Source organism: Coturnix japonica, assembly GCF_001577835.2.
Source record: "Coturnix japonica isolate 7356 chromosome 15 unlocalized genomic scaffold, Coturnix japonica 2.1 chr15random728, whole genome shotgun sequence".
Lineage (NCBI taxonomy): Eukaryota > Metazoa > Chordata > Aves > Galliformes > Phasianidae > Coturnix > Coturnix japonica.
In genome coordinates, this window is record NW_015439709.1 from 8,685 (window position 1) to 20,811 (window position 12,127).

The 12,127-nt window shown below is 48.6% G+C and overlaps 2 protein-coding genes and 1 long non-coding RNA gene across 8 annotated transcripts in view; 1 reads left to right on the top strand and 2 right to left on the bottom strand.

Annotated features, from left to right (window-relative positions):
* Positions 1 to 6,079, bottom strand: part of LOC107306906 (NACHT, LRR and PYD domains-containing protein 1a-like) — a 14,373-nt gene extending 8,294 nt beyond the window's left edge. The window contains exon 1 of one of the 3 annotated variants that reach the window (XM_032441616.1): positions 5,758 to 6,079. In XM_032441616.1, coding sequence (XP_032297507.1) covers positions 5,758 to 5,838 — 81 coding nt within the window. In that variant the 5' untranslated portion in view covers positions 5,839 to 6,079. The remainder of the gene's footprint in view (positions 1 to 5,757) is intronic. The other 2 variants (XM_032441617.1, XM_032441618.1) reach the window with 2 other exon arrangements.
* LOC107306910 overlaps positions 9 to 12,127 on the top strand; it is an 18,184-nt gene continuing 6,065 nt past the window's right edge. The window contains exon 1 of the long non-coding RNA XR_001552299.2: positions 9 to 1,421. This is a non-coding gene — a long non-coding RNA (uncharacterized LOC107306910). The remainder of the gene's footprint in view (positions 1,422 to 12,127) is intronic.
* LOC107306909 (caspase recruitment domain-containing protein 8-like) lies at positions 2,104 to 5,317 on the bottom strand. 4 transcript variants are annotated; one of them, XR_004305757.1, is made up of 5 exons: positions 5,262 to 5,317; positions 4,715 to 4,840; positions 4,054 to 4,269; positions 3,667 to 3,708; positions 2,104 to 2,991 (listed from the first exon to the last, which is right to left on the bottom strand). XR_004305757.1 is itself a non-coding variant. In XM_015850323.2 (5 exons), exons 2-5 carry the CDS (start codon positions 4,820 to 4,822, stop codon positions 2,732 to 2,734), a joined length of 555 nt encoding a protein of 184 aa, XP_015705809.1. In that variant the 5' UTR covers positions 4,823 to 4,908; positions 5,262 to 5,315; the 3' UTR covers positions 2,104 to 2,731. The 4 variants fall into 4 exon arrangements, 3 of the variants coding, with proteins under 3 accessions (XP_015705809.1, XP_015705810.1, XP_015705808.1); XM_015850323.2 differs by having other exon boundaries at positions 4,054 to 4,198; positions 4,715 to 4,908; positions 5,262 to 5,315; XM_015850324.2 differs by lacking the exon at positions 5,262 to 5,317 and adding an exon at positions 5,063 to 5,228 and having other exon boundaries at positions 4,054 to 4,198; positions 4,715 to 4,908.

The window sequence follows — 12,127 nt, forward strand, 5'->3', positions numbered from 1 at the left end:
TGGTGTACGCTGCTGTTGGAGGTAATGTTGTAATGTCTCAGAGTTTGTTCATTCATCAGCTCCTGGCCACCGTGAATCAGTCGTGACTGAGAAGGGTAGAAATAGCTATCCAGTGCAAATAGCTTCACCTTCAGGTCCAGCACCGTGTCGTCCAAAGATACAGGCACAGAAATCATTTTTCTTGAGAAAGACTTCACAGAGATGGGGAATGTGGAGCTGCTCGTGGGCTCCATTGTCTCTGCTTTGGGTCTTTCAGCCACCTGAGACACAGCTATGTCTGTGGATGAAGGTGCATAAGATTCTCACGGCCACAGACGGCCATCCAGGAACAGGCGGCTGCCCACAATTCTTCCGCATATGTCACTTCCCGAGAAAATGAAAGCACGGAGAGACTTCAGGGAAACAGTGCTCGTCATCACTCCCTCCTCTGGCCTCTGTGCGTCAGGGCAGGGAGATGGGGGGGCAGGGAATGCAGGGGGACAGTGAAGCAGGGAGGCAGCTCTTCTTCTGGAGGGCATGGCTTTCATTAGGACTCCTTCAGGCCCTTCTGTGTGTCACCATGGAGAGCCCAGGTCCATACCCCATACTGTCCTAATTTGCCCCAGTGCGCTTGGGCAGAGAAACACAGGGACACACGTCTTGGCCCTGATCCATCCATGTCCCATGCTGGGGGCTGCAGGCACAGCAGGGCCACAGGGTTTGATCCCTCCTGCTGCTGGCCATGTGGGTCTGTGAGCAGAGAGCATCTCACCTTCAAAACGGGCTCAGCTGCAGCAAGGGGAGTTGTCCCATGCCTGGCAGCCAGTCAGGAGCTGGTCCTCCCCTCCTGCAGCTGGGGGTGTGTGTGGAAATTCAGCCCAGGACCATGGGACACGTATAAGTAAAGCTGCATGAGAGGGCAGTTGACATCCTACACAATATCAGTGTTGTATGATGAGTGTGAAAGGCAGTGGTAACCCAACACAGATGTAATTAGGAGAGAAAAACAAGGTGTGGGGTTCACCATCTGCTGCCTGTGTAGAACTATTTCTGTTTGCCCCATAGTCCTGGGCTGAATTTCCACCCTCCAGCTGAAGCTGAGGGGTCAGGCTGCACAGAGCCCGAGGGGCGTGCAGGGCAGTGGAGCTGGTGGGCAGCACACGGAGGGCTGGCAGTGGGGCCGCCATGGGCGCGCATCTCCGCAGACCGGGTGTGAAGAGGGTTTGTGTTGTGAGCACAGCAATGGAGCTGTGTCATCTTCCGGGAACGCCCCACCTCACCTCCGGGATTGCCCCCATCACTTCCGTGAGCAACCCATATCACTTCCGTGAGCACCCCATGTCCCTCGGATAAAACCCCGCGTCCACTTCCTTCGTCCCGCCCATTTATGTCTGAGCGCTGCGGGCTCTTCGTTCATCCAGCAGGACGGCCGCCGCTTCGAGGTGATGCCCCGCGCTCTGCCCACCGTCCCCCATGGCCCCTCCCAGCTGGGAGCCTCCCCTCGCCCCCACCCCACCGCTGTCAAATCCAGGTTCGTGTCAGGTTCCCTCGATCTCGTCAGCCCGCTGAGATGGACCTGCAGGTCCTGATGGCCGACAGCCCAACGTGAGCCAGCAGCGTGCCCTGGTGGCCAGGAAAGCCAGCAGTGCCCTGGAGTGTCTTACAAAGAGTGTGGCCAGAAGATGGTGAGAGGGTCTCACCTCTGCTCTGCGCTTTGGGGACTACATCTGAAGTACCGAGTCCAATTCGGGGCTCCCTGGTTCAAGGCAGACAGGGAAGTGCTGCAGACAGCCCAGCAGAGGAATACAAAGGCTGTTGGGGGCTGGAGCATCGCAGTGGTGGTGAAAGGCTGAAAGCCTTGGGGCTGTTCGGACAGCAGAAGAGAAGGCTGAGAGGGGAGCAGAGCAACGCTTATCAGTATGTAAAGGGCAAGGATAAAGTGGATGGGGCCAGGCTATTTTTGCAGTTGCCTGCTGACAGGAAAAGGGCCAATAGGTCCAAATTGGAACTCAGGAAGTTCCATAAATTGAATCTCACTGCGGTACTGAAGGTGGCCCTCTATGAGTGCAGTATTATTCTGGAAGAAACGCAGAAGACGCGTGGAAGAAAAAGACATACTCATAGTAAGTGGAATATAATGTAATTACAAAAAATAGTTGAAAACAATGGTCAGGTTGATGGATGGTGCGATGATCTCAACTGATGAGGAAAAATTTTAACTGTGAGGGTTACAGCATTAGAACAAGTTGTCCAGAGAGGCTGTAAAGTCTGTGGACGTACTCAGACCCTGCCTGTACACTTTCCTGGGTAACATACTGTAGGGAACTGCTTTAAGAAGGGTTGGACTGTGTGATTTCCAGAGGTCCCCTCCAACCCCCACCTGTTGTGGTGTTGAGGTACCTGTTGTGATGAGAGCTCCTCGACCAGCAGCTGCCTGGAGCATCTGGAGATGCAGAGGCCCTGTGATCTCAGAAGGCAGATGGCTTCACAACGTGGGCGCTCGATTAGGGACAAAGGTTTGTTGTTGCAGCAGCTTCTCAGAGGTGACTGACTGTCCACTGCAAGTGAGCATGTCAGGTAACGGAAGGAGGCCTGGCAGTTGGTGGCTCAGAAGAGTTTGGCATTGCAATGTGTCATGGATTTTGCATGAAAAGTTCAGGATTCAGGCATTGACAAATCCCTCCTTTTGCCTGACTCTCCTGTCACTCTCAAAATCTGGGAATGGGAACAAAAGCTGTCTGCTTTCCTAGTTTTAGCTACTATCCAGGTCATCAACAAGGAATGGGTCTTTTTTCTGGAGGATCTGATAGAGCTTCTCTTGGGCCCTGTGCCCTTTTTTCTCAACTAGGTCCAGCAGAAATTGATTCTTCTTTTGTTTTGTATTTTCAGCTTGTACTTCCTCTTCTTCGTCACTGTTGATTACATCTTCAACCCTTAAATTTAGTAGAATGGAGGAGATCTGCCCCATCCTGGAACAAAGCTCTGTCTTGTGCTTCTTCAGGAAGGCTGCACCTAGCAGATACCAAAGCCTGTGTTACAGTGCTGCGTGTGGCAAGGCAGGCTGTTTTCTGCTCTGCATCCTAGTCAATACATCCAAGGGCTATTCACTATATCCCACAGTCATGTGCTCCCATTCCATCCACTGCACTAGCAGTGCTGCTTGCTGGCCTGGAGGCTGAGTCACCAGAAGAAAACAATCTCATCAGCTTTTAAAGCACTGGAGCCAAGGTAAGAACAGGGCCAGAGCTGATGGAGTTCAGGTTGGTGACAGCCTAGGGACTGTTCCTTCCAGTACTCCTTCATTATTTGAAGCAAGTGGGAAGCAGTGGCTCTGTGATAAGCTATGAGATGCTCCAACTCTACCAGTTATTTGAAATCCAGTGAAATATTTCTGTCCTGTGATCTGACATAGCTGTAGCTTATTCTCTAGAAATACAGTATTTCTGATATCAAAGAAGGCAAAACAGTTTGGAGGGTCCCAAGCACTGTGCCAGTTCACAGAGCAAGCAGCCAGAAATGAGGGAATAAAATCTTTAAAGGTTTTTTTTTGGGGGGGGTATGTGTGTCCGGAAAGAGTCATAAGGTTTGGAAAAAAGATGCTTGGTTATCTGCTGTAAGCCACAAGATTTAAAAGCCCAAATAAATATTCAGACACAACAAATGGCAGCTCTGAAAGCCTGTACTGACCTGAAGGAATATTGGAGACATTTCTAGAAAGACTGAAATCACCTGAAAGAGAAAGGAGGGAGATGATGAAATATACCATTACTAAAGTGGAGACCCTTTCTAAAAGTCCTTTTGAGATGTCTGATCTTGCAAAGAACCATCAGACATTATTTCCTGCTTATAGTATTTCTTGCCCATCTGTTGAGAACTCAGCTAAGTGCGTCCTGGGCTATGTTCATTTGTAGGTGTTATTGTAGGGGTGCAGGATTAGCCAAAGATGGAAGGGATCCCAAGGCACAATTCCATATTCTGCGCTCAGAGTATCTGAGCATCTCTGCTCACTTTTATGAGCAGTGCAGCTCACTGTCCCGTCATCTCAATTCTCCTTACAGATGGATCTGATCCTACCTGATCTCAGTGATGACTCCCAGAGCACAGTGTCATTCTGTCCATCCCTAATAAATAATTCAGTTTCCTCTGCCATCTTCTTGATGTAGATCTCAACAAAGAACTGTTGTTCCTCGGGACTCTTGTAGCAAAATGGCAAGTGTGGCTGTAGAGATAAGAAGGAAGTTGAATCTTATCCTGTGGAGCTGTGAATTGACACACATCATCCCATGTGTCCTGGTCATGCAAAAAAAAAGAAGAAAGTGGCAGCGGAATGGAAGTCTGGATACTCTTGTCTCCCCTCCTTCACAAAGAGGGAATATATTGTCATCTCTAGATGGGCTCAGCCTGGGCTTTTTCTCCACCACTGCAATTTGGAGAATATGATGTGGAAGCAGAGGCAGAGGAACAGGGTTTGTTTATCCTGGAGAAGAAAAGGCAAAGGAAAGAACTATTCACTGCTTTTAACAATGTAAAGTGGGGTTAAAGAAAAGACAGAGCCTCTTGGAAGTGTACAGTGATGAGATGAGGCAATGTGAAGGGGCTGAGACAAGGGAAATTCTGATTAGGTAATAGGGAAACGATCCCAATGCTGAACTGGAGACCCAGAGAAGCTCTGGTATTTTCTCTTTCACTCACACACTCACTCATGCATAAATAAAAAGGGAACAATCCCACTTACTTCAGGTTTAATCTTTACTTTAGGTTTGCTGGAGACCTTATATCTGTATCCAAAGAACAGACGTGTGAATGGAGGAGGCTTGGGAATAAGCCTTGAGTTCCAACTCATCTCTTGTCTTTCAATGGCCTGTAAACATCAAGGATCGCTTTTGAGAGTTGAAAAGAGAGCTGGAGCTGGAGGTAGCATTCAATGCCCTTGGAAAGTCAAGAAGAGAACAACCTGATCAGGACAGAGCCCTGAATGTGCATTACAGGCAGTGCTGTCAGAGGGGAAGGGCTGCAAGCAACAGGAGAGAATCTGCTATGCAGTCATCTATTACTGTGCGTGGCAGCAGCCAGCATGTCTGACATGTGCTCTGTTCCATGTTGCAGAGCATCCTTTGCTCATGCTGGGATATGCTGTCCCATCCAAAAACTCAGAGAGATTCCTGGAGGCAGGAAAAACCAGAGCAAAACTGAGAGGGCTCTCTTCTTAACAAATCCATTCTCTGCAACTGCAGCCACCCCAGATGCCTCCCTCTCAACTGGTCAATCTCCCTCCACCTTACCTGCCTCACAGAGATGTCATCTGGGATCAGGTAGAGATGCAGGGTTGTATTTGCAGCNTCACATTTGCCAGTCCCTGGGACATTTCTGGTTAGCCAGGACTACCAAGGGATGATGGAGAGTGGCTTGGCAACCACATCCACCAACTCCCTCAGCACTGCAGGGTGCAGTCCATCTGGCCACATGGACTTGTAAGCATCCTTCTTTTGGAGCAAGCCCAAAATCACCTCTTTGTGGATTATGCAGGGCTTATTCTGTACCCCATCTATCTACAAGTGCAATAGGATATGTGCCCAGGGAGTAACAAGTCTTACTATTAATGACTAAGGCAAAGAGGGCATAAGGAGAGGTCACCTAGAGGTAGCAGAGAACAACCCAGCTGCAGGACAGATCCCTGTGGATATGGCTGCAGGATCAAGGTGCCCAGTCTTAACCAGTGCCCAGTCCTGTCACACTCCTCCCTCTGTCCCAGGCCTCGGGCACCCCACCAGACCTTACCTCTACACTTGTTGAGGTGATGCCTGCCAGTTGGCTCTTTGTATCTATAGTTGAGGCGGCATCTGCTGAAGCACCCTGCATTTCTATCTCTGACGCATTTCCTGATTAAGCAGTCCAGAAATCCAGCTCTGCTTCGTGATCATCTGTAGCTGGGAAAAGAAGATGGTCATTGTCTCTACAACTCACTGCAAGGAGAATGCTGCTGAGGAAGGTGTTGGTCTCTTCCCCTGGTGACAAGTAACAGGAAGTGAGGTGGCACTGGGGAAGTTCAGGCTGAATGTCAGGAAGAATTTGTTCCCAGAAGGGGTGGCCAGGCATTGGGACAGGCGGCCCAGGGAGGTGGTGGAGTCCCAGTCCCTGCAGGTATTTAAGGGACGTGTGGCTGTGGCCCTGAAGGACTAAGTCTAAAGGTGGATTTGCAGTGTTAGGTGGATGGTTGGACTCGATCAAATGGGACTTTTCCAAGCAAATTGCAGCCATCCTAACTTCACCCAGTCTTCCCCATCCCACAAGCTACATATCACACAGGTGCACCACCGCATGCTCCCAGATTTACCACAGCTTCCATGTATGAATCAGACACACACTCAGCACCCATGCGGATCCCCTCCCTCCACAAGAGTGCCAGTGAGGACTGTGATCGTACCTGAGACATCTTCCTTGCCTTCTAATGCAGCTGAACCACCACCTCACACTGCAACAGCAAAACACAGCAGAGGAGAGCTAAGGATCCCAGTCCCATCAGGGGAAGCATTCCCCCACGTCAATTTCCCTTTCTGCCCGCACCTCCCAGTTCTTCCCTCCCAAGGCACAAGGCTCCCTGGCTGACGGTCCTCTTGCCCCTTCCCCTTGGCAGCCAGAGGCCAGCCTGCTCCCATGGCCACTCCCCTCCTCTGGGCTGGTACTTACACCTAAGAAAATGGTGTACGATGCTGTTGGAGGTAATGTTGTAATGTCTCAGAGTTTGTTCATTCATCAGCCACTGGCCACCATGAATCAGTCTTGATCGAGAAGGGTAGAAATAGCTATCCAGTGCAAATAGCTTCACCTTCAGGTCCAGCACCATGTCGTCCAAAGATACAGGCACAGAAATAATTTTTCCTAACAAAGACATCACAAAGATAGAGAATCTGGAGCTGCTCGTGGTCTCCATTGTCTCTGCTTTGAGACTTTCAGCCACACAGCTATGTCTGTGGATGAAGGTGCACAAGATTCTCACGGCCACAGACGGCCATCCAGGAACAGGCAGCTGCACACAATTCTTCCGCTTCTGTCACTTCCCAAGGAAGAGAAAGCACGGAGAGACTTCAGGTAATCAATGCACGTCATCACTCCCTCCTCTGGCCTCTGTGCGTCAGGGCAGGGAGATGGGGAGGCAGGGAATGCAGAGGGACAGTGAAGCAGGGAGGCAGTACTTCTTGCGGAGGGCATGGCTTGCATAAGGGCACTTTCAGGCCCTTCTGTGTGTCACCATGGAGAGCCCAGGTCCATACCCTATACTGTCCTAATTTGCCCCAGTGCACTTGGCCAGTGTGGGAATCAAATGTTGTTTCTGCATTTAGAATAAGGTAACAATATTTTTTTTTCAAGGTCTCATTATTGTCATGGTTTAATAATTTTGTAATTTAACTATCAGTATTCCACATCATAACATCATATAAAGCATGAATAATTTTACTGAATCTGCAACTTACAGAAGAAGACTACATCTCCCAGAGAACAACACGGTCACATATGGATCACGGGACCTGGACACTATATTATCTCTCTCCCAGGCTAGACTGACGTCTTTCGAGTTCTGGCATTCAGGGGAGTGTATGGGAGCCTTCACTGTTTCACCTAGATTCACATTAGGCCACTCGGTTTCAGGACTCATTCTCTCTCCTATTTTGCTTGATTCGTTAGCTCAATTTTCATTTATATTGTATTATATTCTGTTCTTCTGTATTTCGATATAGTATTTAGTAAATAAGTGTGCCTCCTTAGATCGTTGCCACTGTTTTCTTTTCCTAATTAACTTTTCCTTTCGGCCTAGGGCCCCTGTGGGGTCCGCGCCCCCCTACCCCCATCCCGTCACTGACACAGGTAGATTTTCATTAAAACCATGACAATTATATAAGTGAAGCAAGTTGTATTTATTAGGTAGAAGTCATAGGTACAAAGACTGCAGGTCCTGTTTGTCCAGCTGTCTGAAACAGAACTACTGATTTTTGGTGCTGAACAAATAAGACCTGAGTAAGACCTTTGTTGTCTATACTGTAAAAACATACAAATCATGACATACTCAGGGGGTGGGAGGGGTGTATGGGAAGGGGGTGGGGGTTGTGTGTGTGTGTGTGTGTGTGATTTCAGTCCTTCCCGTTATCTCTTCAGGCACATCCTTAGGTATGTTACGACTTATATATTTTTACAATGCATACAGCAAAACACTGAAACATACATTGCTGCTGCTTTATACAGGCATATTGTTAATTATTTTAACTTCTCCTCTTTGGATCCTCTATTACTCAGGTCTTATTTGTCCAGCAACAAAAATCAGTAGTCCTATTTCAGACAGCTGGACAGACAGGAGCTGCAGTCTTTCTACCTATGACTTCTACCTAATAACTACATATTCCTTCACTTATATAATGAATATAATGAGACCTTGAAATAAAATATTCTTGTCTTATTCAAAATGCAGAAACAACATTTGATTCCCACAGGGGTTCACCATCTGCTGCCTGTGTAGAACTATTTCTGTTTGCCCCATAGTCCTGGGCTGAATTTACACCCTCCAGCTGAAGCTGAGGGGTCAGGCTGCACAGAGCCCGAGGGGCGTGCAGGGCAGTGGAGCTGGTGGGCAGCACACGGAGGGCTGGCAGTGGGGCCGCCATGGGCGCGCATCTCCGCAGACCGGGTGTGAAGTGTGAAAGAGGTTGTGTTGTGCAGCACAGCAATGGAGCTGTGTCATCTTCGGGAACGCCCCACCTCACCAGTCCCGGGATTGCCTCACATCACTTCCGTGAGCAAAAACCCATATCACTTCTGGAGCACCCGTATCACTTCCGTTGCAGCACCCCAGGTCCTCGGATAAAACCCCGCAGTCCACTTCCTCGTCCCGCCCATTTATGTCTGCGCGCTGCGGGCTATTCGTTCATCCCAGCAGGACGGCCGCCGCTTTGAGGATGACTGCTCCCCGCGCTCTGGCCCAACGTCCCCCATGGCCCCCGCAGCTGGAGCCTCCCCTCGCCGCCACCCCAACCCTGTCAAATCCGGAGTTTCATTTCAAGGTTCCCTCAGTCTCGTCCATGCCCGCTGAGATGGACCTGCAGGTCCTGATCGGCCGAAAAAGCCCAGCGTGAGCCAGCAGCGGTGCCGCCGGGCCCAGGAAAGCCGCAGTGCCCTGGGGTTGCTTAAAAGAAGTGGTGGCCAATGAAGATGGTGCGAGGGTTCCTCACCTCTAGCTCTGCGCCTTGTGGGGCCGCATCTGAAGTACCGGGTCCAATTCAGTGCTTCCCGGATTCAAGGAAGACGAGGAAGTGCTTTGCAGAACAGGCCCAGAAGAGGAGGATACAAAGGCTGTTGGGGGCTGGAGACGTCACCAGTGGTGCTGGAAAGGCGGAGAGAACTGGGGCAAGGTTCGGACAGCCAAGAAGAGAAGGCTGGAGAGGGGAGCAAGAGCAACGCTTATCAGTGTGGTAAAAGGGCGATGATAAAGGAGTGGGGCCAGGCTATTTTTGCAGCTGCCTGCTGACAGACAAGGGGCCAATGGGTACAAAGTGAAACTCAGGAAGTTCCAATAAATTTGAATCTCACCGAGGTCTGAAGGTGCCCTCTAATGGAGTGCAGGATTCTTCTGAGAGTGTATGCTGAGAGCGCGGGAAGAAAAGACATACTCAATAGTAAAATGAGAATATAATGTAATTACAAAAAATAGTTGCAACAATGGTCAGGTTGATGATTGGTGTGACGTTCATCATCTGATGAGGAAAAAAATTTTAACTCGTGAGTGGGATGAGGAAGGGCCTGTCGCGTTGACATCTCGAGGGGTGTTTTCAGTGGCATGCTAAATATAAAAGCATGGAAGGGGATTGGGTTCAGGGAACAATGGGGACTCAAAAAATCTGTGAATTCTAACATAAGAGCCATCAGGTCATCCACAAGGAAATGGGTCTTTTCTTGAGCAACCTGAAAGAGCTTCTTCTGGAGCCCTTTGCCCTTTTTTCTACAACAGGGCAGCAGATAGCTGATTCTTCTTTCCTGTGTTTTGATATTTTGAGTCTGCGCAACTCTCTAATCTTCTGTTACCCTGTTGATACACCTTCCATCCTTAAGTGTAGTAGAATAAGGAGGAGGATTGCCCCATCCTGGAACAAAGCTCTGTCTGTGTGCTATCTTCAAAGGAAGTCTTGCATCTAGCAGATGAAACAACAGCCGTGTATTACAGTGCTGCATGTGGCGAGAAGGCAGGCTGTTACCTCCTGTGGGTATCTGCAAATCCCAGCCAACCACACCCAAAGGGCTGGTTCACTCTGTCCCACACCACTTGCTCGCCATTGCACCCATCCACTGCAGCTCCAGTGCTGTTTTGCTGGCCTGGAGGCTGAGTCACAGAAGAAGCAACCTCATCAGCTGTGGGAAGTAGCCCTTGGGACATTGGAGCCAAGGTAAGAAACAGGGCCAAGAGCTGATGGAGGTCAGGTTGGTGACATCCGACTGGGACTGGCCCCATCCAAAGTACTCTTCATTGTTTGAAGCAAGTGGGGAAGCAGTGGCTGCGGGAATAAGCTATGAGATCTCAAACTCTACCAGGTTAGATTGGAAATCCAGTGAAATGTCTGTGCTGTGACTGTCTTAGCTGTAGCTCATTCTCTACAAAGTAGATTACTGTCTGAATCACAAAGAAGGCAGACAGTTTGTTGGAGGAGCCCCCAACACTGGTGCAGTTCAACAGAGAGCAGCCAGCAAGTGAGGAATAAAAGCTTTAAAGCTTTGGTCCTTGTCCAGAAAGTCGTAAGAGGTTGGAAAAAAAATGGTTGTTTATCTGCTGTAAAGCCAGCAAGATTTAAAAGCCCCCAGATAAATATTTACGACACAAACAAATCGCTCAGAAAACCTGTACTGACCTGAAGGCATCATGTCCAATACTTGTATAAACACAGAAATCATCTGAAAGAGAAAAGGAGAGAGATTAGTGAAATATACCATTACTAAAGTAGGAGACCTTATCTAAAAGTCCTCTTGAGATGTCTGAATACTTATTGAAGGAACCATCAGCCATTATTCCTGCTGTGCAGTATTCTTAAGCCAATACTGTTGAGAACTTCAGCTAAAGTGCGTCTTGGGCTGCGTACATTGTAGTGTTTGGTTTAGAAGGGTGCAGGAGTTTAGCCCTAAGAGAGAACGGAATCCACAAGGCCATGGTTCCATAACCTGCGCCCAGAGTATCCTGAGCATGCTCTTCTCACTGTTATGAGCAGTGCAGCCACTTTCCCGACCATCTCAGTTTCTCCCTTACAGATGGATACTGATCCTCACCTGAACTCTCACACTGATGCCCCTCCCCAGACCACAGTGTCATCTGTCCATTCATAATAATAATTCAATTTCCTCTGCCATCTTCTTGATGTAGAATCTCAACAAAAGAATGTTGTTTTTTTTGGACTCTTGTAGCAAAATGGCAAGTGTGGTGTAAGAGATAAGAAGGAAGTTGAGTCTCACCGTGTGGGAGCTGTGAATTTACACCACATCATCCATTTTGTCCTAAGCCTTGCAGACAAAAAAGAAAGAAATGGCAGAGGAAATGGAACTCTGGAAGTGTCCCTCGGTTGTCCTCCTCCACAACGAGGGAGTGTGTTGTCAATCTGTAAAGGATGGGCTCAGCCTGTTCTTGTCAGCAGAAATGCAGGAAACCATTCTAAAGAAAGAGATTTTACCACATTCTGGTGTTCTCTGAGCTGTTGCACCACCTCTGAAATTGGAGAAAAGATGTGCAAGCAGAGGCGGAGGGACCAGGGGAGAAGAAATGGAAAAGAAAGAACTATCACTGCTTCAAGAAAATGGTGTGAAGGGGGTGTTAAAGAAAGTCCAGAGCTTCTTGGACAGTGTAAACAGTGACTGAGATGAGGCAACGTGCAGGGGCTGAGACCAGGGAAATCTGATTAGATGATAGGTGAAAAATGATCCCAGTGCTAGAATGGAGACCCAGAGAAGCCTCTGCTATAATTTCCTAATTCAATCAAAAAGAAATAAATGAAACAAAAGAACAATCCCACATCACTTCAGTTTAATTTGAACTTTAGGTTCTGCTGGAGACCTTATAGTATGATCCAAAGAACAGAGGTCTGAAATGGGAAGGCTTGGGAATAAGGCTTGAGTTCCAGCTCAT